This window comes from Kryptolebias marmoratus, linkage group LG16 (assembly GCF_001649575.2).
Source record: "Kryptolebias marmoratus isolate JLee-2015 linkage group LG16, ASM164957v2, whole genome shotgun sequence".
NCBI lineage: Eukaryota > Metazoa > Chordata > Actinopteri > Cyprinodontiformes > Rivulidae > Kryptolebias > Kryptolebias marmoratus.
The window spans coordinates 5,544,033-5,568,234 of record NC_051445.1 but is presented as its reverse complement, the minus strand read 5'-3'; the positions used below and the strand labels follow the sequence as shown (position 1 = coordinate 5,568,234).

At 37.9% G+C, this 24,202-nt stretch overlaps 3 protein-coding genes across 8 annotated transcripts in view; 2 read left to right on the top strand and 1 right to left on the bottom strand.

The window, feature by feature from the left end:
* Positions 1 to 23,967, top strand: part of LOC108240324 (testis-specific serine/threonine-protein kinase 3-like) — a 33,225-nt gene extending 9,258 nt beyond the window's left edge. The window contains exons 2-6 of the mRNA XM_025007557.2: positions 18,770 to 18,875; positions 20,844 to 21,008; positions 21,567 to 21,705; positions 22,622 to 22,729; positions 23,048 to 23,967. Of these exons, the coding sequence (XP_024863325.1) occupies positions 20,863 to 21,008; positions 21,567 to 21,705; positions 22,622 to 22,729; positions 23,048 to 23,914 (1,260 nt within the window). The 5' untranslated portion in view covers positions 18,770 to 18,875; positions 20,844 to 20,862 and the 3' untranslated portion in view covers positions 23,915 to 23,967. The remainder of the gene's footprint in view (positions 1 to 18,769; positions 18,876 to 20,843; positions 21,009 to 21,566; positions 21,706 to 22,621; positions 22,730 to 23,047) is intronic.
* LOC108240317 lies at positions 1,643 to 9,087 on the bottom strand. 6 transcript variants are annotated; one of them, XM_017423702.3, is made up of 10 exons: positions 8,294 to 9,082; positions 7,936 to 7,960; positions 6,855 to 7,318; positions 6,655 to 6,765; positions 6,265 to 6,336; positions 4,908 to 5,166; positions 4,459 to 4,507; positions 3,970 to 3,996; positions 3,643 to 3,683; positions 1,644 to 3,254 (listed from the first exon to the last, which is right to left on the bottom strand). In XM_017423702.3, exons 1-9 carry the CDS (start codon positions 8,334 to 8,336, stop codon positions 3,651 to 3,653), a joined length of 1,083 nt encoding a protein of 360 aa, XP_017279191.1. In that variant the 5' UTR covers positions 8,337 to 9,082; the 3' UTR covers positions 1,644 to 3,254; positions 3,643 to 3,650. The 6 variants fall into 6 exon arrangements, 5 of the variants coding, with proteins under 5 accessions (XP_017279188.1, XP_017279187.1, XP_017279190.1 ...); XM_017423700.3 differs by having other exon boundaries at positions 1,645 to 3,254; positions 4,459 to 4,511; positions 8,294 to 9,077; XR_001808772.3 differs by having other exon boundaries at positions 1,643 to 3,254; positions 3,643 to 3,996; positions 8,294 to 9,084.
* On the top strand, positions 9,177 to 14,295 carry LOC108240339 (tyrosine-protein kinase SRK3-like). The gene is made up of 5 exons (XM_017423730.3): positions 9,177 to 10,709; positions 11,867 to 12,031; positions 12,405 to 12,543; positions 12,843 to 12,950; positions 13,376 to 14,295. Exons 2-5 carry the CDS (start codon positions 11,886 to 11,888, stop codon positions 14,240 to 14,242), a joined length of 1,260 nt encoding a protein of 419 aa, XP_017279219.1. The 5' UTR covers positions 9,177 to 10,709; positions 11,867 to 11,885; the 3' UTR covers positions 14,243 to 14,295.
* Positions 23,968 to 24,202: the final 235 nt, after the last annotated feature.

The window sequence follows — 24,202 nt, the reverse complement described above, 5'->3', positions numbered from 1 at the left end:
CTGCAACAAGCCACAAGTTTCAGTGGTAGCTCCTAAACTGTGGAATCAGCTGCCCCTTCATGTTAGACAGGCTTCAACTCTTGGTGTTTTTAAATCTCTTCTTAAAACACATTTATATTCACTGGCTTTTAATACATTGTGAGAATTGTAATGTTATTGTATTTTTGTATAATGTTTGTATTGAATGTTTGTGTGCAGCACTTTGGTCAACAACAGTTGTTTTTAAATGTGCTATATAAATAAATTTGATTTTGATTTGATTTGATTTGATAAGTGTACGTTACACACAAAAAAGAGAAGTCAAACCCAGCACAGTCACTGTTGGAGCTGCAGTCAGAGAAAGGAGAGACCCAGTACAGCAGACTAGGTTTACAGTTATACTAGTCTTTCTTATGTAGTGATTTCTCCATAATTACAACGAGATAGTGCGCCTGGGTTCCAGTTGAAGTATAACCTTTTAGGTGTTCATAGTTGCTTAATATCTGACTGACAGACCCAACAACTTTATCTTATTTAACATTTTTATTTACCAAAACAAGTTAAAAAAGACTACAACACTCAAAACTTATACCTCCTGACACACAGCAGCACTGCTTGGCTCCACTGCACAGGACCTAAACATTTCCTAAAGCATTGTTCCCAGCCTTCCTTTTTCAGTCTGATTTGGTCCTGGTAGTTTGGTGGTCACCCCCATGGCAGTCCGTGAGCATCCTTCTTCCTCGGTTCTCTACTCTCTTTTCCCACCCCTACCCAATAACAATATTGTCACAGCTTCATCTGTTCCTGCCACGCCTCTTGCCTCTAGCCATGCCACAGCCACGTAACTTCCCACTCCCAGTTCCAAGCCACACCCATGTCATCATGCCCACGTAATCATAGTCATCTGTTTCACCTGTTTCACCATGCTTAAATACTCACAGCTCCCAGTCATTCTTCGCCAGATTATTGAACGGTTCACGCCCAGTAAATGTCCAGCATACTTTCCATGTCCTTGCCTGATCTCGACCATTGCCTGTCCCACGACCCACGTCTCATGCCTGCCCCTTGTTGGATACTGCTTTGGACTCTGATTACTGGTTACCGTTCTCGCCTTGCCTTTCTGGACCTCGCCCCTTGGATTCTCCCTTACTGGATTTGGCTTCTGCTTTCTGACTCATCGGTATCGACCCTCTGCCTGGACCTGGACTTTGCCTCTCGCCTCAGCCCCTTTCAGACACGTCTGTCTGCTACGAGCTATCAAGCTACGAAGGACATACCAGTTCCGGTCTCGTGAGTGCCCATTTCAGAGACTTTGATCCTGCTTTTGGTCCGTTAACAATAAACACCTTAAAACTTTGTCTAAGTGTGCTGGTCCTGAATCCTGCCAAGCCTCGCCTTGTCAATCATCTATATAATATAATTTTGTATTTATGTATTTTAAATGTGTCAAAATTGAATTTCCTTTCATAGTATTGCTTTTAAAAAAATATTCCCTATAAAACAGCACAATGTACTGTTATGGTAAAATATAATTAATTATAATTATTATAATTAAGATGTTGATTCCAAATCAATCAGGTGATCAGACAGACAGCAGTTCTGTCTCACCCAAAGGTATAAGTGTTGTCATCCAAACATCTTTCATGTTGAAACAAAACTTACTGTTTCTACTGAGTACTCAGGTATGAGACGATATTCACATTTACTGAAGGTAAATACCTGAGAAACTAAAGTACAGACTGTTTCTGACAGATGACCTCTGAGACACTGACAGCTAGGACAGATTTCTCATCTGTTTAATGACACCCTGTGATGCAATTTTGTTCCTGATGAGCAAGGGTTATTCCCCCATCTTTTGAAAGACTAAAAAACCCCTGGAATGCCCATTGTTCAATTATATTTCATTTTATGACTTACATGATATTTTTTTATTGCCTGGTTAGTATTTTGGGAAAGAAGGCATGAGTTGACCTGAGTCTGGGTCTTAAAATAATCCTTGAGTTGGTTTAGATGCTTTTGGTTACGTAGTTGAAGTATTGAAGCAGTCTTAATGTGTTGGGTTGAAACCTGGAATTCTAGTTCATTTTGATCTCAAGATTTTCAGTTTGAGCCTGGATTATTTTTTTCCACATCAGTACTGATCCAATATTCTCAGAATTCTGATAGAATTTCATGGAATACTGTACCAATGTATTTTTTTTTCCTCTTCTGCGTACAAGAAAGTCAAAAAGACAATTGGATAACTGACAGAAAATACAATTACCCTTTTTTTAGTACATTTTACTAATATTAGTAATATTTAAATTGTTTTGAGAGGAAAAAATGTCTAAAATGTGCAATTAAGGGGAAAAATCTACAGTATGTGTTTGAAATTCCAGATAACACTTCCATGCTTTTATTGTCATCACTGACAATAAAAGCAATAATTATGGAGTGTCCTCTGTTTAATAAAATAGCGGACTTGTGGAAAATGCCTTAAAACCAAAGCACACTCATAAACCTTCTATCAGATGGTGTTTTATTTAGTTTCATCCCATTATATTTTTTATTTTGCATCAGCAAAATTAAGGTAAAAAGACAATATTATACTACACAACAGTGGCATCATGTATAGTCTTTAAAAAAAAAAATCAGACAGTTTTTTTTCTTGCATTTTATTGACAGATCTTTCATCAGCTACAAGTAATTGTTTTACATATAATTACTTGTATTGTCAGGATATAGCAGTTACAGCCACAAACCCTGTTTCCAGAAAAAGCTAAAAATCTAAACAAAACAAAAATGTTGATGAATATGTGTACTCAGGTCAGATGAGACCACAATTTAGTTTAGTTTTTAATTTGACAGGCAGAAAAAAGAAAGTCCAAGTCCAGCAAAAGACACCGTGTGTGATGAGGTGTGTTTGCACGAGTTTCAGCTCCAAATCCTGATCAACTTTACACCGATTGTAACAGATTGTCCTGTTTGAATGATGATTCACCATTTTTAGTGGGTTCAGTCCATCTTATTCTAAATTTCATTTCATTTTATTCTGTTGTTCGGAGAAAACAAAAATAGGGAAGAAAAAAAAAGTCAAATCACTAAACTAAAACAATTAGGACAAACTTAAATTTATGGATTTATGTTTTTGCTGCATTTTAGAAAACTTTAAAAACATTTTAGGAAACAGGGTTTAGTACAAAAAAAATTATAAAAACAAAAAAAGTAATTAAAATAAAAAAAGCTGAATGAAAATCTTGTAGGAGTGTTTGCTCTTCATGACCACATCTTCAGTCCTATTTCAAAACAGAAAAAAGTTGGTTTAATAGAAATATGTGAAAAATATTCACAAGCTATCAATTTTATAATAACAATATATGTAACTATATTTTACAACAGTTGCGATTTGAGTGAGTAAAACGAGCTTAAACAAAGATTTTCTCATAATTCTCGGAAACAGAAACAATAATAAAACTGAAACATCTGAATAAATGTTTGGACCTGGACTTGTAACAGGAAATGAGAAACAGAAATGTGATTTATAAGACTTACATACATTTGAATGTCACTGATTTTTATTATTTTTAATCAGTAAATGATATAAATATAAAAGACAAGTACAAGATTTGTTTTGTTTCTCAGAAAACAGATTTGAAAGTTGTGTTCAGTTTAATTCATACTTACATTGTTGATCAGCAGCACTCCGGCCATGATAATAATGAAAACTTTGAAATAAAAACACAATGCTGTCAAAGAAATGCAACCCTGGATCACATCCGCACTAAACAGATTTTGACGTTTACAGGTTTGTTTGTCTGTCACCAAGATTACTTCCAAACTAAATTACCTAATTATGATGACATTTTCAGGAAATGTTTGAGTTGCACAAAAAAAACCCAAGTGCTTAAATTTTGGTACTGATCCAGGACACAATGCAGACCTTAAATTTTTGTAATGACCCTATGGCCTTGGGGGAGTTTGAGCTCTCAGAGTGCTTCTAGTTTTACATACCGACACTTGATGCAGGGCAACCCAGACCTAAGCAGAAAGCAGACACAAAAAAGAAGCAAAATTACTTTATAAACATTTTATGCAACTAATTTTTATTTTATCCCTTATTGATGCTTCTAATGATTAAAATAATAATAATAATAATAATGTAAGTAGTTGGCTGTACATGAAGTGTATTTTTAACCAGCAGCTGTATGTTTAAAACTAAAACAAAAAAAAAATCCAATCCAGGTTGACAGTTACAGTTTGCATATTGTGCACAAACATGTATTTGTTTTTTTTATAGATATGTACCCGAATATAACTTTTGAAATGATCAAAACATTTTGTGAAAATAAAAGGTTACTGAAGCTAAAATGCATTTTAAAGCAATTTTCAGCCCTTGCCTTAAAGTATGCTTTAAATGTCCTTTGTTTGTCTTGACAAAACCTTTTTTATTATGTTTTTTTTTAGGTTAATCCAAATGAAGTGCTTTGTAAATAAACTTACTGCCATAAGAAGTTGCTCCATTTCGTGCAGGCCCAGGAGTGCACTGAATCTGACTTAAAGAAAAAAGGAAATCAGACTAACATCAAGAACTTTGTTTATCTACAAACAACATCTAGTTAAATGTTTTTTCCTGTTTATTGAATTACACTTTCATAAAATAAGACATATTATGAGGCCAGAACCAGACCTACAACTTGGGAAAAATAATAACAAAAGTGTTCCAGCATAAAAATGTGTAAGTGGGGGTTTCCTTGTGTGTGTGTGTGTGTGTGTGTGTGTGTGTGTGTGTGTGTGTGTGTGTGTGTGTGTGTGTGTGTGTGTGTGTGTGTGTGTGTGTGCATTTTGACAGTTACATATTAAACAGTTTTATGCAGAGTGGTTATCTTTTAACCAATTAATGAACAAAAATGTTCACACAGTGAGGTCAAAAACCAACATGTTATACTTACTTAGAGATGTTTGCAATAATGGAACCGCCCCTTTCCTCTGCTGTAAATGCAGTTATATTCTTTGCGCAGCAGATACGAATGTCATCTCCATCGAAGCACACAGAGCAGTTATCGGGACCCGGTGGCTTCATTTCAGAGCATTTGGGAAACGTTTGAGTCTCGTTTTTCTGGTAAATGGGATGGTCTTCGTTTCTATTCTTGTATATTGCAGTCATATTAAGACATTTCCCTCTGTCCATGCACGTGAAACAGTTCCCTGCTGGAAACAGAGTCACACTGATGAGTAAAACAAGGGAAAACTGATGACAGAAAGGTTGTATTCACACATATAACTCTTCATAATGTTGATCATCTTTAAAGAGAGGAAATATAGTACAGATGATGTCTATAAAAGCTTATCATTTCTCACTGTAATGTCATAATCTAAGGCCTTCTTCACACAAGATTATGACTCAGTCTCTCCATGACAAACACAATCTGACACAACCCATGACTGGACTGTGGCAAATTTGAAAAACCTATTTTATTGGGAAGGCACTCATGACGATGCTACACTCTTCATACTCATCCAAAAAGTTTTCCCTGCTAATTTCTGCATCTCTGAGCCGCTCCTGCTCTTCCATTGTGTTCTATCTATCAGCATCGCATTCCCATGAGAATATGAACACATGCACCCACATTCACACAACTCCCCAGGCACAACTGTTTCAAAATACACCAGGATGCAGCTATGAGCCAGAAGATCACACAGTCCTGCTGGAACCACAGGTATCGTGTCTGATCTAAGCTGTTTTCATGACCTGGTTCTAAACTGCAGAATTTCAGCATTTCAGAACTATTTAACCAAACTAACTGCCTCCTTCATCAACTTGATTATGATGCAGCATCTTTACACTGTTGCTATTTGCATCTCTTTATTGCTGAAGTTTACTGTCTTCTAATGTATCCACCAGAATAAAACACCAATTCACACAGAAAACCCCATGGCTTCTACTTATAACAAAAATGTATAAATCAGGGCTTCATTTGGCCAGCCATCAGCCTCACCTGGATGAAGACCCCTGCCTCCTTCCCCACACTTCAAAGGTCTCTGACTGGCGTCACGGCTGAAAAGGCACTAACTATCAAAAACTATTCGACACAACATCAGTTAAAAAAATGACATTCCTGTCAGGCAGAGGTAGTTTTCTTTGAGACCATTTTTGTTCTTACATAATGTAAATATGCAGGTAATAGTTGCCAACATTATGTAGAATAAAATCTCAAAAATGTATTTCTATATTTTGTGGAGTTTAGGCTTCTTATTTAAGTTGAAGGTCACACTCACACATTCTGTTCCTAAGTAAGGTATACATACTGCAGTAAGGAGTTGATCCGTTGTTCTCAGGGCCAGAAATCTGCTGCTGTGGACCGACAGGCCAGTAACGTACTGTAATCAAAACAATAAAGCTGTCATGACTGTATAATCTGTACAACCAAAGGCTGGAAACATGTGTAATATTGGACAAATACAGCATATAGTGAACAAATTCTTCCCATATAACACAATATTTTATTAATCTTGTTAAAAAAATGTTCTTCAAATGACTTCAGAAGTATCAAATTTTAATCTCAGCTTCATTCAAAACAACAACAACATTAAGTAGCAATCCTAAAGTACCAACTAGTAATTTTAGCTTATGTTAATCAATGTTAAACTTGAAACAGTAAACTAAATTAAAAAAGTTATTAGCTTTTAACAACGTACCAACAGTTCCAACAATTCCAGCAATGACAACAATCAGTCCAACAGCAATCAGTCCAATCAGCTTTTTTCTGTTTGCAGGAAACTGCAAACAGGAACTTAGGCTGCAGGTAGCTGCAGACAAGAGAAAAAGTGTATTTTTTTCCTGAAAATTATTTTGATCACAATTAACAATAAAATTATAAATAATTTTCACATCTTACTGGCAGTTTTGCGTGTTCTCCTTCTTTTCTTTCTGTTGTCATCATTTCTTCCTCTCTCTACATCACCTGCTTCACCCCCAGCTGGATGTCCTCTGTCCTCCATCTTAAGGCATGAATCTTCTCTGGCGTTTTCTTCCTCCTCTATAATGGCTGAAGTTCCAGGTGAAGGCTCGACTACTTCCTCTTCCTGCGCTGTTTGTTGGCTCGGTGAAGGGGTGTGTTTTGGTAGCACATCTAAACTGCCCAGGTCTTCCTCTTCGTCAGATATTACTTTCTGTGGCTCAGGCCCTGGGCTCACTGAGTCGGACTCTTTCTCAGTCTTCAGTGGGGGCTCCGTCATGGTGAGGATTTCTTTTGGAATGAGCCTCACAGAGCTGTGCTCTTTAGGCTGATCAGATTTAATCAGGTACTCTTCATATTTGTCACTGGTGTGGTGAGTCAAGTCGGCAGAGAAATGTTCAACACTATAAAAACAAACACATTTTTACAGCTTATAAATGAAGCACTGTTTTCTTTAGTTTTTTTAATGTTCTAGTTCTTATTAACAAGACTGTATTGAATCAAAGAAAATGTAAAATTACTTAAGGCAAGTTATTAAATGTTTGTAAAAATAAAAACAAATAAAGGCCGAGCATTCTTTCAAGTAATGCATGTCGCCTGCTGCTTTTTTATGTCAGAGTTTTAGACTAAGACCAGCTTATGTTGAAAAAGTTGTAGCTATTTTGTTCAAAGTTAGGAGTCATCTCATGCGATAGTGCAAGATGTCATGCCCCAACAAAATTTAGCTCAATATCTGTAAAACTGTCTGAATTATAGTCATTTTTTGTGCCTTTTAAGGTCAGTTGGCTGTGGCAGCCATTTTAAATCCTGCTGACTCCAACAGGTAATGAGCTGTAGATGTACATCCAATGATTACTTTTGCAAGTTTCCTTGAAATTTACACCCAAACACAGCCACAGGCAAAAACATTATTGTCTATTGGCAATAATATCAAAATGCTAAAGGGCTTCAGGCAACAAAACAACCTTTACAAATATTTATTTAAATGCCGGTTAAAGAGAAAAAAAAAAGATGACCGTACCCGCTCTCCTGGGTGTGTGAGCCACCTATAAGATAGAAACACAACACAGTTAAGATTTACTTCTTTGATTTATAAGCAGATGGTTTTATACTTACAAAACAATGTATGGCCTATTTGTCCGTTTAAACCTCAAACAGTTCATTTGGAAACAGATTAAAGTTTTTTATAAAGGTATTTGTTACTATTATAAACCTTAAAACGACTTTATTTAGCATCGTCTTGTGGCAGTAAATCTGGTTCTGGATTGCATTTTAACACAGATGGGATAATGTTCCCCGAGGGAAGTATAATCAGGCCTGTCAGGCCTCGTGGAAAGGAAGGCCCTCGGAGAAGCACAACGAAGAAAATAATTACTTACTTTCTGGCTGTGGATCGGTAGAAGCTTGCATTGTGAGAGCCATTGTCAAAGAATATCAGCACTTTGATAAGAGCAGACCTTTCTTCAGAAATAAAGAAATGCGAAGGGCGGTCGGTGTGCAGTCCACTCTGTATGAGCTCTACTGTCTGGCGGGAACATTCACTTCCTTTTTAATGACTCATGGTATTATCCGGTTTTAAACTGTAATACATGACAAGTCTTCCACCTAGTGGATTTTTTGGAGTTTACATTTTTCATTTTGAAGTCTTTATAATACAGCTGCATTAGGTTTAACTGTGAATCACTTTATCATGACAATATGGGCAATCACAGTTAAACCACAAAAGTATACTAAATATGTGGGTCTAATCTTAGTATTTCATGACTAAAGAATAAAAATGCAAAAAACAAACTGACTTACTAAATATATATTAAGTGTTGTAGATAATTGTACAAAAAGACATTTGTGATAAGGATGACACTTGACTGAGCAATGAAAACACTCCTGGAGGTGCTGCTTCACAAAACTTAAGATCAGGGATGAACCTGGGATTTCAGGTTATCCTGACTCAACCTAACCTTGAGTCAGTTTCACATAAATACCATGGAGATTTATTCTGTGGCTGTTAGCCTGCTCTGAACCAGGCTAACAGGCAAGTTTAGTTAATCCTGAAGATTTTCGTGGCACAGTCAGGAGTCACCCTGACAGAAAAATGTCATTTAATAATCATCAATAACACCCAATTCATGTTTTTCATACAGTTCTGTGTAGCTTTGTATTTTAATAATTGCCTACAAATTCAAATATAATTTGCGAGTTATCATGTGATCACAAATTTATCATTATTTCTATGACTAAACTGAGTGGTATTGTATGTATGCAAAAAAAAAAAAAAAAAAAAAGAAAGACTTGGCCTGTATCCCTGCAGTTATTAATATATTTTTGAAAAATTAAACTCAATAAATAAAATTCCAATACACAAGCGTGTCTGGTTTTACAATGATGTGCCCATTTTTAGGTGACAGGATGGAGAAAGAAACCGACTGATGAGTGTTTCTGACTAGAACAAGTGTTTTAGGACAAACTGGACCCTCGACCTTTCCTGCCTGAGCGGTGCCAGGTTTTCACTGCTGGGTCCACCAAATGTGATGTTAGCTACAATTCCTCACTTATCCAAGTATTGTTCTGTGAAAAAGAAAAGGGTTCCCATCAATCCAGCGCCTGAATTTACTGATGGTACCAGTGTGGTGACCTAACACACACCAAAACCTCCCTGACACACCCCAGCTGGGCGGCTGGGGATCAGTGATTAGAAAAGTCGTCCTCCACTGAGATAGTTGGAGGTTTGATTCCACAAGTATGCCACATGTTGAAGTGTCCCTGGGCAAGACACTGAACCCTAGTTGCCTCCAATGTGTGCCCCATAGGTGTAAGGACTGATTAGACTCTATAGACTGATTTATTCAGGTTAGCCTTGTAGAGATGCAGTAAAGTGCTGGATGAATGTGTGTGTGGATGGGTAAATGAGGGCACAGATTGTGTTGTAAAGCTCTTTGAGTGACCTGGTTGGCTAGAAAGGAGCTACAGTCTATTTACCCATTCAGATTGCAGCAGTTTTTTCAGTGATGTGTCAATTTTAATAAAAGAAATACAAAATTTTACTTCTTTTAAGAACACAATTTACTCTGTAGGCTTTAAATTCATGTAAAATGAGTTGAAAAGGTGAGCCATTGTCCCACTTTAGCATCTGTTAGTCTATAATCAACCTCATGGTCTTTTGAAAAAAAAAAGCGATAGGCGAGTGCTTAGCAGGAATACTCCAGTTTGGATTGATTTAGCTGCTCCTTTTCAGCCTGGCTTGGTGTCATGAAACTAATTAAACCTAGGTCAAATCTGTGTTAGTCATTTCTACTTTAGTGAAACTGGCTGTTAGCCAGGCCCGGAGTGGACTAAAATAATCATTTAATTTATGTGACGCAGCTTTTGTGAAACCGACTCAAGAACAGGTTAAACAAGAACAACCAAAAAGTGTCATCTTAATCCTGTATGAAGGTTATGCGAAACAGTCTAAGACAATTTAAAAAATCTATCCTGTTCAATAACTGTTACGTGAACTGTACTATATTACATTTGTTGGTTTCTGTCCATCAGGATTTTCCATGAAGCCATCCTTGTGGGAATACCCCCCTGACTGAGTCAAACACACATCATTGTATTTATTGGCCATGTCCTCTTCTCATTGGTTGTGTTTGTTTACTTTCTGTTAGACACTTTTAAAACAAAGCATCTCTCAGGTATTTCTTGCTCAGGGCCATGGATTACAAAGAAAAAAGGTGTGGATCAGATATAAAGATGGCCAGCTTCGCCGTGTCTTGTTCAGACCTGACAGAGCTGCGTTCCTTCAACAGCTAAAAGGTAAGAGAAGATTTGTATGTGCTTTTTAGAAAAAAATATTATTTAATTCAGAAAGAAATTGAATATTTGGATCAGGTATAAGGCTTTTTATGTCGTCAAAGATGTTTTTACTTAAGAGATTTATTCATTAATCCTCAGTCAGACATGTCTTAATTAACTTCTGTCAGGTAAGATACTATGACTGTTCACGTTTTATGCTATAGGCACTAAATTAAACATGTTAATAATTTCCTACAAACTTTTATTACTAATCATCATCTTCTTGTAGCAGCTTGTCTAAAAATAACTGAAGTGGGTTTACCAGCTTGTCAGCTTTTTTATCACCAGCTCATAATCATCTGTGAAATGGGTTTAAAAGTGCTGACCTGAGGTCACTCTAATGTGACAAATATTAAAAACTGTTTACAGATCAGAGTAGTTCTTATTTACACGAGGTACAGGTACAGTTCACGTGAGCAGCTTGCATTAACATGTTGTTTCCAAAGGTTCTAAATACTTGCCTAAGGTATATTTTAGGCAAATAATAAGTTAACTGACGCTACGAAAATATTCAGGTAGATTATTAGGGTTTGGCACTTTTTTTTGGTGCGTATGTAACACCAACTCCTGACGTTCTCAGGAAGTGGCACTCCCTTCCTGGAAACATTCAATGTATTCATTTGTTGGTCTGACACATTATTAATCATAGATTTTTTTCATCATCACTCAGAGCTTTGAGCTGTTAGTAACATGTTTTAGGAAGAGAGGTATAGTTTTTTTTACAGAATCACTCATTTTATAGCACAGAATTATTTTTGAATCATTTCTGTGAATGCAGCTTATTGCTGCAGTTTACTTTATGGAAACCCATATGATATAACCTATTCATGCATTTCATTTTAAAACTTTGTCTTCAAACTTGATCAAATGAAATACGTTGGAGTTGAAGTATAGTGTAAGAAATGGGAGGGGGGTGGGTTGTTTTTTTTAAGCGAAACAAATGTGCTGAACGTTTAACTTACCAGAAACCATTTTAATTAAAATAGAACAGCAAGTATTTAGACAGCAGCACAAGCCTTGGCATGAAATTTAATCACAAGGTTGGATCGACAGTCCGTGGTATTCACGGCATCTGAGTTGAACCTAACTTTGAAAGTCACAGCTTGTTTTCTCTCCAGACTGAACGCGATCTCATCGATGGCGTATTCCACTGCCACACTCGCTGAGGGCTGCTTCGGGAAGGTGTACAAAGAGAAGTACAATGACACCTGGGCTGCGGTAAAAAAGGTCCCCCAGCAGCTCATCAGCAGGAAGGACCTGGAGAGAGAATGTGAAGTGTACAAGTACGTACAAGTATTTTACTGAGAAACTGCTAACTCAAAAAAAGACATGAGAGATAGAGAAGAAGCTTTACCTCGAACTTTCTGAAGGTTTTTCAGATTTTCTTTGAGCTCATTTTTGTCCAGGATTTGACTGTTTTCAGATTTGTACTTTTTTCAGCCACTTTACACTGAATTATGAATTATTAGCTACAAAAAGGCTCAGTATTGGGCCTGTTAATGACACAGAATTTAGCAAAGAACCTATTTTTAATATGATCATTAGGCACATTGTATCAGTTTTCTTTTCTATACCTAAATTTGTGAAAAAAATAAGATAAAATCAAGATGGTTTTCCTAAGAAAATTAAATTTTTGATTGTATTTGTCATCTGCAGGAGGGCAGAACATCCCAACATTGTGAAGCTTCTGGATAAAGTAACTCTCAGAGACAGGAAATGGGTCATTCCACTGGAGTTCATCTTCGGAGAAGATTTGGAGACAACAATTTTCCACTCATTTAAGTCTAAAATACAGGTATGGTTGCTATAAAAAGGGAAAGATGTCACAATCTCAACCCATTGTGACTAAAGACAATCTTAACAATTTCTGAAAAAACTTTCCACTAAAATATTTTAATTCTCAGCCTCTGAAACAAAAGATAAAAAGAAATAAAAAATACATACTTAAAAAAACTGAGCTGTCAAAGGTTCTATTTTTATTGTACCTGCTTCACTGCAATCACATAATTCTGACAAGTTTCATTTGGACCAAAAAAAAAAAGTAGTTTCCTCACATCTTTTAAACTCACTTTTGTTTTTTGTTTTTTCTTACAGTTGACTCCATCAAATAAAGCTACAATCATCATCGGCATGTGTGAAGGACTGTTTTATCTTCATAACAAAGATATTGTTCATCAGGACCTCAAACCTGATAACATTATGGTGAGTGGTAAAGATTACACACACACACACACATACACACACATATACCCCCCACTCAGGCCAGAAAAAGAGCAGTACAGTAATCCAGGGATTATAATAAAAAAGGGCCTAATTAAAATCCTAAAATCTTCTTTTTACCAGATAGTGGGTTACATGAAGTTTATTGTGAAAGCATTTTTATTATTATTTTTTATTAATGTGCAAAGTTGTCCATCTTTATATACATAATCTCAAACTAATATGAATATTACCTGAATATTTTTAATATTCAATGAACTGTAAGTGTATCTGTTGCCAGTTTTCTGCCTAATTTCACCAGCTAATAAGGCACAGTGTAAAAATAATGTTTTTTCTTTCTCTTATACTGTAAATGTGTATTGATTGTAAATAAGGTGTTTCTTGTTTGTTCAATGTTTTTCCTTCAGGTGGAACATGGCACAAACAGAGCTGTGATCATTGACCTGGGACTTGCCAAGTTTTTCAGACATGGACTAAACTCTGCGATAGACCGGGGGAACGAGGCCTACTCGGCCCCCGAGGTTCTGCAGATGGGCACCCAGAGGAGTCACCGCTCTGATGTATGGGCCATGGGGAAGATCATTGCTGAGCTCTGTGCTCGAGTTCGGCTACCAACACCAAGCGTCTGCCCTGCCAAGATCAAGGAGACACTGAAGGATCAGCCCTACTGTAAAGCTGTGTGCAGGATGGTGGAACCGGACCCTTCTCTGAGGGCCTCCATGGCTGCGGTTATAAGTGATATTCGAAGAGCCGGAGGAGCAGGAATTGTCGCAAATACTCCCATTCAAAGAGAACTCTTTAAGCCCTCTTTAACTAATATTACTGACAGAAACCGATCGCCGTCACCAATGAACAGAGGTGCAAATCTGCTGAACAGGGATCAGTTAGCACAAAACAGAAGTCCATCACCACTTAACATAAACAAATCTGAGCCACTGCAGAATTGGGAGCGAACGCCCAGATTACAAATCGTCAATAGGACTCCCCAGGTTGGACCATCTATTTCTGCTCCTGGCAGGATAGCAGAGGACAAAACCAAAAATCAGGCACTGATCCCAGCTGGTAAAGCAGAAATCAGCAGCGAATTCATGAAAATGAAGTTGCATCAACAAGCTGCCAAGGATCTTCCCTGCAACCTACCAACCACAGGGAGGGTGATGGTTCGACGTTTTGAGGAGATTAATGGGGAGTGTGATAGATGGGAGCAGACAGAAGTGGTGACTCGTAATGGAAAGATTGTCAAGTATGAAGATGTCAAAGTTGATACCAAATAGGATCTGCCAGACTGTTGCATGGAAAGTGCTGATTGAATGGTCAGTTTGAATCACAAAACAAACAAAAAGATAGTACATGTGTTGCATATGCAATTTGTTGTTCAAGCTGTGTAAAACTTTTGATTTTAAATAGGTAACGTCTTTGTGTTATGGGTACGCTGAGAATTTAAACTTCTAGAGGGCAAAGAAATAGCAGAAATATGAAAAGATGTTAAAATCACTGAATGTAAGGAACTGCAGGTATTCTTATTTGGCATATTTATCAGTTAAATGAAAAATGGACCACATTTAGTCCTTTTTAAACATTGTATATTGGTTTCTATGATGCATTTCTAAAGTATTTCTCATTCCTGGTTACTCACACTTTAACAACACTAAGTTTTTGTCACAGCCTTATAGGTCAGCGCGAAGACCAGCATGGGTTTTACAAATATTGAGCTAAAATTTGGTGTGGTAGTAGTCATTCACAACACATACTTAGGCTGACATCTCACAGTATTGCATGAGATTGTGTGTAATGTTATTATATAAAATGTTATGTTTTAATTTTTTTAATTTTTTTTCAGTCAGATCAATGGATTTCCTGACAAACAATAAATCATTTTTTCATTGATGACTCTCTTTTTGTCTGCAATAATGTTTAGACAGGTGATATATGCCAAAAAAACTTTTGAGATTTACATGCCTATTGTGGATTATTTAGACAAGCGTCATCTTTGAAACAATAAATTATTTACTTTGCTGCAGGAATCTGTGATGCCTCAGGGTTGTCAGCAGGTAGTGCTGTTGTATTACTTGTGGGACAAAGAGTTGATTAAAATATTATAGAGAACATGAGTATCCATGAGAATGGAATCATACCTGCCAACATTTAAAAATTGAAAAGAGGGATAGGTGCGCGTGAGAGCGAGCGCCAACGCCCCCCCTCCCAACTACATGTAAGTAGCCCAACATGATGAGCATAAAAAGCACCTCAATATATCACCAAATGTCCAAACTGTATGCATGCTAAGTTTCATATTTATTTTCTGTGTGCACTTACTTTCTGTTTGATCCTAACAAAATCACTCTTCCATGGCAAAAACCACAATAGTTTCACTTTTCAAGAAGTTTTCTATTCACTCTGCTCACTCAGCTGAAAATCAATAATGGCGGCTATTTACAGTGGTGGCGCAGGCGCATAATTGAGCCAAGCCAGACTGACTGGCTGCTCGCTCATTAATATTCATGAGGCACTCAGCCTAGGCAATGTGCTGCCGCCTGGTGGAGATATTGGTGTTAACAAAAACAAAAAAGTTTGACAGCTGTCAAAACCAGGATATTTGTCTATCGCTCGGCGCCTAAGGCGGGATGCGGGTCAGGGGGACTGAAAATCGAGACTATCCCGCCCAAATCGGGTGAGTTGGCAGGTATGTGGAATTCTAATTAAAATGTCACTTTGAGGTTGTAATTTAACAAATTATTTTAGGGACATTATTTCCACTTCATGGTTTTTATATCACATTTAGTCAACCAGATCTACACTAATACAGGAGGCTGTTGTATTCTTTGAAATATTTACCAGCGCTTTGAGACAATAAAATAACATTGTGCATCAATAAATTCAACAAAAGTAAAAAGAGATTGATGTGCTTTTTGTCACATTGTGTTTGCTGTGTCCTGGATGAATGGCAGGATTGTCACAACTTTCAGTTTGTGTCCAGATAATTCTGTCTCTTTTGCACTTGTTTTTATAAATTTGATTCTTTCACACTTTCTGACAAGCCGTGAGGTTTAATAAATAATATAAGGAAAATATCATTGAATTTTCCTTTTTTCATTGCAAGACCAAGATCAGCCATCGAGTTGCATCAGATTCAAAAGCAGAGTTCAGTGAGGTTGTTCTGGTCGTCGTTCAGCTGTGTGACCATCACCGGGTCTGAGGCGTGATAGGCCTGATGCGTAACAAGGGAGTGAATCGTGGGGCTTGGTGTGATAGAAAGAGTACACACTGACACACACCTTTATGCTCTCATTCAGGCATTTTCAAATTTTCTCCCACGCAAACAAACATTTTAAAACATGCACATAGTCACATCAATTTATTTACATATACCTGCTGTATGCACACCTTGTTAAATAGAAGATGTGCACTTGCTCACATTCTCTCTCTCTGTAGTTTTCCATGCCAGTCATACCTCCCCTATCTGCACCTGTTCCAAGTTAGTAATCAGTCACCTGTGTCCTTCCTCATCAGCGTCAGTCCGTACAATTGGTTCCTTAACTTCCATTACACACTGGTTCATTGTTACACTTTGTACCACATTCCGGTTATGCTACTTGTCTCTCTTTGGAATTTTTCTGTTTGTTTTTTGTGCCACGTCAGCCATTCTGTTCTGTTTTATTAATAATTTTGTTTTTTTTCTCTGAGCTCCTCGTGTCAGTTTGCATTTTGGGTTTAAACCTTCTACAAAACTCAGAGACTATTCACTTCTTCTGCAAACAACCCTGACCCTATTTATCAAAGGACTGCATTCAGTCTTATGGAACACATTCTGTCTTCTAAACCTGGGCTCTTATTCATCCCTGATTTCTGCTGCATTTTTGCCAAAATCAGACTTTTGGCAGAAGAGCAGGCAGAAGCCACTGTGGAGCCTGCCACCTACCCTCCAATTAACGCCTCTCACATCTTCTTACAGCTCTGAGGGGTTCTCGATGTACATCAGTGCTCCTCATCTGTCTGAGACGGTTTGTCCAACTGGCTCTTCTTCACCTTCTGCCTCAGAATGGGCTGAGGTTGCCTTCAGCGTCTCCTCTGCTTCGCAGATGCCATCACCAGAGGAAGGTCAGCTCTGCATTGCCCTTTGTGTCTCCAGAGGCTGCAGCGCCCACTGTGTTTTCACTCTCTCTTTATCACCATCGACTGTATTGTCCTCCGTGTCTTCGTTGGCTCCAGCGTCTCCTGCTGCACCCACATTAGTCACCCATGGTCTCCAGCTGTCTCATCTCCTCGAGCCCCCAGAGTAAACACGGCTCCCTGTGCCAACAGAGCCTTCGGTCCCTCCAATGCTCCTGGAGCTGCACTCGTAGAGACCGCACGGAGAGGCCAGAGCGGTCTCCCGAGACTCCTCCTTAGCCATCATCAGAGCTCCCACCTACAGTTTCTGCCATCTCTTTATTCCCAGTGATCCCCAAGTCTGCTCCTGTATCTGGGCTGATCTGAAGGTCCCACGTTCCCCTGCCTCCTAGAGGGTCTGGGAAGATGCCTCTCACTCCTGTATCTTAGGGGAGGAACAAGACCTGTCCTGCGGTGCTCTGGACGGTTCTTAGGCCATCAGGCCGAACTTTGGCTCATGTTCAGATGTGTTATGGCTGTTCAATTATGACTTCTTTGTGTTTTCCCTTGTTTCCCCTGGTCTTTTGCCTGGTCAGCATTTTTGTTCTTTTTTGTTTTGGTTTAGTTCTCCTTCTTGGCTGCCCTCTCTACTGTCCGTAGTCAGTTGTTTTGTTTTGTTCTTCCTCATCCAGTGTTTCCCTTTCCACCCTCCCTAATTTGGTGTGTTTTATATTGGGATGTCAGATGCTGTCCCTTGAGGGGAGGGTCCTGTCAGAATGTGGGTGTTTTGTTACAGTTAAAGTTACAGTTTATTTACTCATGTGAGCAGCTTGCATTAACTGTTGATTTTTGTCTTTTTTGGTATGGTTTCTTCATAATATTCTAGATATGTTGTTTCCAAAGGTTTTACATATTAGCCTAAAGTGTATTTTAGGTTTATTCCACAATTAAAATGAGTACCTTTTATTTAACTGAAGCTACAGGGAAGTTCAGGTGGATTATTAGGGTTTGGCACTTTCTTTTTGGTGTGTATATATAACACCAATTCCTGACGTTCTCAGGAGGTGGCACTCCCTTCCTTGAAACCATTATTACCAAGAATATGATTTAGCACTTTACTCATATGAAGGAGTAAAGTGCATCTGTTTGTCAGAATGTGGGTGTTTTTGAGCCGTTTTATCTTCTGTGTTTTAGTTTCATTTTTAGTTCTTTGTCATTCTTGCATTTCATGTTAGTATATATTATTGTACAGTTTTGCTCCTTATGTCCTCCTTGTTTCTTGTGCCATTCTCACTCTCTCAGTAGTTTTCCATGCCAGTCATACCTCCCCTATCTGCACCTGTTCCAAGTTAGTAATCAGTCACCTGTGTCCTTCCTTATCAGCGTCAGTCCGTACAATTGGTTCCTTAACTTCCATTACACACTGGTTCATTGTTAGACTTTGTACCACATTCCGGTTATGATACTTGTCTCTCTTTGGAATCCTTTGTGTAATTTTTCTGTTTGTTTTTTGTGCCACCTCAGCCATTCTGTTCTGTTTTAATAAAACTGTTGTTTTGTCTTTGAGCATTCTAGTGGGACTACCCATTCCTGACTGAAACAAACACACGTCATTGTATTCATCAGCCATGTTCTCTTCTCATTGGTTGTGCTTGTTTACTTTCTGTTAGACACTTTTAAAACAAAGCATTTCTCGGGTATTTCTTGCTCAGGGCCATATATTACAAAGAAAGAAGGTGTGGATCAGATATAAAGATGGCCAGCTTCACCGTGTCTTGTTCAGACCTGACGGAGCTGCGTTCCTTCAACAGCTAAAAGGTAAGAGAAGATTTGTATCTGCAAGCTAAAATGATGCTTCTTTAAAGATGTATTTACTGAGATTTATCTATATTTATTATTATTCAATAATCCTCATTCAGACATGTCTAAATTAACTTCTGCATGGTAAGATATGACTATTTGCCTTTTATGCTATAGGCATGGTGGCTGACAGGTGCAAACATAAAACAAATTGCCGAATGTGCTCCAAATGGTTAAAAGCGTCACAAACACATGAAGGCTGCAAACTTCAAAACACACAAACACAAAAAACAAATGCAAAGATAAACCACCAACAAACACCAAATACACCAGCAAACTTACTCCACAAAATTGAAGTGCACCAGACCACCAGAGGGACTCCAGGCGGACTCAGTGGTGTCTTCCTGCCGTTTTTCCCGGTGCTGGCATTTTTTTTTCCAACCTTCATTAACAAATTAAATAGAACATAGACTACACTTAGAATAAAACATACATTTTGGATGATACATATTGTGGAATAGAAGGCCTTGTATTTATTCTCCCATGCTTTATTTAACATTCGATTATTATATCTTTATCTGATTTGTGTTTATCACCATTTTATATTTAACCACCATTTTAAAAGCTTTAACAAGTAGTTGTTTAGTTTATCTGGAAAGAGAGAGATAGGTGGTAGACACCCTGGAATGTGAGCAATGGACGTGTCAGCCAGGAAGGGGGAAGGAGTTTCCCTTTGACCTCCAGAGAAGGGAGGCAGTGATCCACCCTCTGGAGGAAGGGGGGCCTAGTAATAAGACCAGACGAACATACTTTGTCTCTTTAAACAATCCTGGGGTGATGGCTTGACTAGTTTTCAAGGTGATCTGTATCTCATTCCCATTGATTGTCTCCCGGATGCATCTGGTTTTATCCCAGATGCATCTTCTATATGTATTAATCTAAAAAGCAACCTTTCATAAACTGATTTCCAAAAAAATTTAATCAAATTACAATAACAGAATAGGTGTCCTGATGCTCTGTCTCTTCCTAATACAAAAAAAAAAAAAAAAAAATCACACAGTGGATTACTTCAGGACCATCAACAAATTACCAATGGCACTTTAATGAAAATTAAATAACCCTTATGTCATGTGAACTTCTGACCAAGAGTTAATGTTGAATTGTTTCATTACAATTAAAATGAGTACATTTTATTTAACTAAAGCTACAAGAAAGTTCAGGTAGATTATTAGGGTTTGGCACTTTCTTTTTGGTGGGTATGTAACACCAACTCCTGACGTTCTCAGGAGGTGGCACTCCCTTCCTGGAAACTTCAAATGTATTCTTTTTTTTCTGACACATTAACAAGATTTAGCACTTCACTGATCTAATGACTTGATTAATCATGGATTTTTTTCAACCAGAGTTGGTTGAAAAAGAAAGGTTATGAGTTATAGTTTTTTTTCTTTTTTTTTACAAAATCACTCATTTTATACCACAAAATTATTTTTTAATCATTTGTATGAATGCAGCATATTGCTTTAGTTTATTTCAAGGTAACCCATATTCTATTACCTAGTCATACATTTTATTTTAAAACTTAAACATTAAATTTAATGAAATGAAATACATTGGAGTAGAATAATAACTACAGTTTTTTGGTTGTTTTTTTTTTTGAGAAAAACAAAAGTATGGTACCTTTAACTTACCTGAAACCATTTTAAATAAAATAGAACAGCAAGTATTTTTGACAGCAGCACAAGCCTTGGCCATCCATCCATCCATCCATCCATCCATCCATCCATCCATCCATCCATCCATCCATCCATCCATCCATCCATCCATCTTCTTCCGCTTATCCGGGGTCGGGTCGTGGAGGTAGCAGCCTAAGCAGGGCTTTCAAGCCTTGGCATGAAATTTAATCACAAGGTTGGATCGACAGTCCGTGGTATTCACGGCATCTGAGTTTAACCTAACTTTGAAAGTCACGGCTTGTTTTCTCTCCAGACTGAACGCGATCTCCTCGATGGCGTATTCCACTGCCACACTCGCTGAGGGCTGCTTCGGGAAGGTGTACAAAGAGAAGTACAATGACACCTGGGCTGCGGTAAAAAAGGTCCCCCAGCAGCTCATCAGCAGGAAGGACCTGGAGAGAGAATGTGAAGTGTACAAGTACGTACAAGTATTTTACTGAGAAACTGCTAACTCAAAAAAAGACATGAGAGATAGAGAAGAAGCTTTACCTCCATCTTTCTGAAGGTTTTTCCGTTTTTCTTTGAGCTCATTTTTGTCCAGGATTTGACTGTTTTCAGATTTGTACTTTTTTCAGCCACTTTACACTGAATTATGAATTATTAGCTACAAAAAGGCCCAGTGTTGTGTCTGTTCATGACACAGAATTTAGCAAAGAACCTATTTTTAATATGATCTTTAGGCACATTGTAGCAGTTCTCTTTTCTATAGCTAAATTTGTGAAAAAAATACATAAATTGATAGAAAATAGTATTTTAACACCACCAAGATGATTTTCAATTGGCTAATAGCTGAAAACATGGGAAACAACTGAATGTAACTCTCAGATCCTGTCTGTCTTCTCAAATGATTTCTAATAATCTAATTTTATATAATACTTGCGGACATTTGTCAACACTTCAAAAACCATTCAAATATTAGAAAATGCATGATATTTTATTTGTGAGATTGTAGTGAAATTTTACTTATAATCTGCAGGAGGGCAGAACATCCCAACATTGTGAAGCTTCTGGATAAAGTAACTCTCAAAGATGGGAAATGGGTCATTCCACTAGAGTTCGTCTTTGGAGAAGATTTGGAGACAACAATTTTCCACTCATTAAAGTCTAAAATACAGGTACGGTTGCTATAAAAAGGGAAAGATGTCACAATCTCTTAATTTTACTGTTTTATGTAGTCCAAACAGTTACCTTTGAAAGACATTGTGTTTTAATATGGAATAGGATGTAAATATTAACTGTTCAGAATAGTTATGAAATTGTTTTATACCTTATTCCTTTTTTTATAACAGAAAACTGAACAGGATTTTGCTATTTCGATCAGTCCCCCAACCCCTTATGACTAAAGAAAATCTTAACAATTTCCACTAAAATATTTTATTTCGGTAAGGGTTCATCCTGTGATCGGAGGGTTGCCGGTTCGAGCCCCCACTCTGTCAGTCTCAGCTGTTGTGTCCTTGGGCAAGACACTTCACCCGCCCTGCCTACTGGTGGTGGTCAGACGGCTCGATGGTGGCAGCCTCACTTCTGTCAGCCCACCCCAGAGCAGCTGTGGCTACAGTGTAGCTTACCACCATCAGTGTGTGAATGTGTGAATGATTGTAGTGGGAAGCGCTTTGGGGTCCTTGGACTAGATAAAGTGCTATACAAGTGCAAACCATTTCACCATTTACCATTCAACTCCTAAAAAAATATGATAAAAATAATAAATTTAGCTGTCAAAGTTTCTGGTTTTATTGTGAATTACTTATGTTACCAGCACTAATAATAATATTTAACCAGTTTATGAGAGTTAGTGTGTTTTTTAAAAAGTGTTAATGGGGCATGTGTGTTGCTTCAGACTTCATGTAAAAGTGCAGATTTGTTGCATCGGTTCCTAATGGGTTAAAGGACAGTGTACCTGCTTCACTGCAATCATATAATTCTGACAAGCAGTTTCATTTGGACCTTTAAAGAAAGGAGGTACAAAAACCAGTTTCCCTACATTTTGATCTAATCTTTTGGTCTCACTTTCCTTTATTATTTTTCTTACAGTTGATTCCATCAAATAAAGCTACAATCATCATCGGCATGTGTGAAGGACTGTTTTATCTTCATCACAAAGATATTGTTCATCAGGACCTCAAGCCTGATAACATTATGGTGAGTGGCAAAGATTACACACACATACACTTTATTTTTTATTTAAAGTTGTTGAAAATGACAAGAACTACAGTACAAGTCACAAACGTTTTCAGAACTCCTGAATCAAGATCGGGTTTCTTAAATGTTTAATTACATTTTTTGTCTCTATCTGAAATAATTTTATTTATTAAGAATCATCGTGAAATCATCACTACTTAGTTATATCTGTTGTCAGTTTTCTGTCTAATTTCACAAAAATAATATTTTTTTTTCCCTTATAAATGTGTATTGATTGTATATAATGTGTTTCTTGTTTGTTAAATGTTTTTCCTTCAGGTGGAACATGGCACAAACAGAGCTGTGATCATTGACATGGGACTTGCCAAGTTTTTCAGATATGGACTAAACTCTGCGATAGACCGGGGGAACGAGGCCTACTCGGCCCCCGAGGTTCTGCAGATGGGCACCCAGAGGAGTCACCGCTCTGATGTATGGGCCATGGGGAAGATCATTGCTGAGCTCTGTGCTCGAGTTCGGCTACCAACACCAAGCGTCTGCCCTGCCAAGATCAAGGAGACACTGAAGGATCAGCCCTACTGTAAAGCTGTGTGCAGGATGGTGGAACCGGACCCTTCTCTGAGGGCCTCCATGGCTGCGGTTATAAGTGATATTCGAAGAGCCGGAGGAGCAGGAATTGTCGCAAATACTCCCATTCAAAGAGAACTCTTTAAGCCCTCTTTAACTAATATTACTGACAGAAACCGATCGCCGTCACCAATGAACAGAGGTGCAAATCTGCTGAACAGGGATCAGTTAGCACAAAACAGAAGTCCATCACCACTTAACATAAACAAATCTGAGCCACTGCAGAATTGGGAGCGAACGCCCAGATTACAAATCGTCAATAGGACTCCCCAGGTTGGACCATCTATTTCTGCTCCTGGCAGGATAGCAGAGGACAAAACCAAAAATCAGGCACTGATCCCAGCTGGTAAAGCAGAAATCAGCAGCGAATTCATGAAAATGAAGTTGCATCAACAAGCTGCCAAGGATCTTCCCTGCAACCTACCAACCACAGGGAGGGTGATGGTTCGACGTTTTGAGGAGATTAATGGGGAGTGTGATAGATGGGAGCAGACAGAAGTGGTGACTCGTAATGGAAAGATTGTCAAGTATGAAGATGTCAAAGTTGATACCAAATAGGATCTGCCAGACTGTTGCATGGAAAGTGCTGATTGAATGGTCAGTTTGAATCACAAAACAAACAAAAAGATAGTACATGTGTTGCATATGCAATTTGTTGTTCAAGCTGTGTAAAACTTTTGATTTTAAATAGGTAACGTCTTTGTGTTATGGGTACGCTGAGAATTTAAACTTCTAGAGGGCAAAGAAATAGCAGAAATATGAAAAGATGTTAAAATCACTGAATGTAAGGAACTGCAGGTATTCTTATTTGGCATATTTATCAGTTAAATGAAAAATGGACCACAT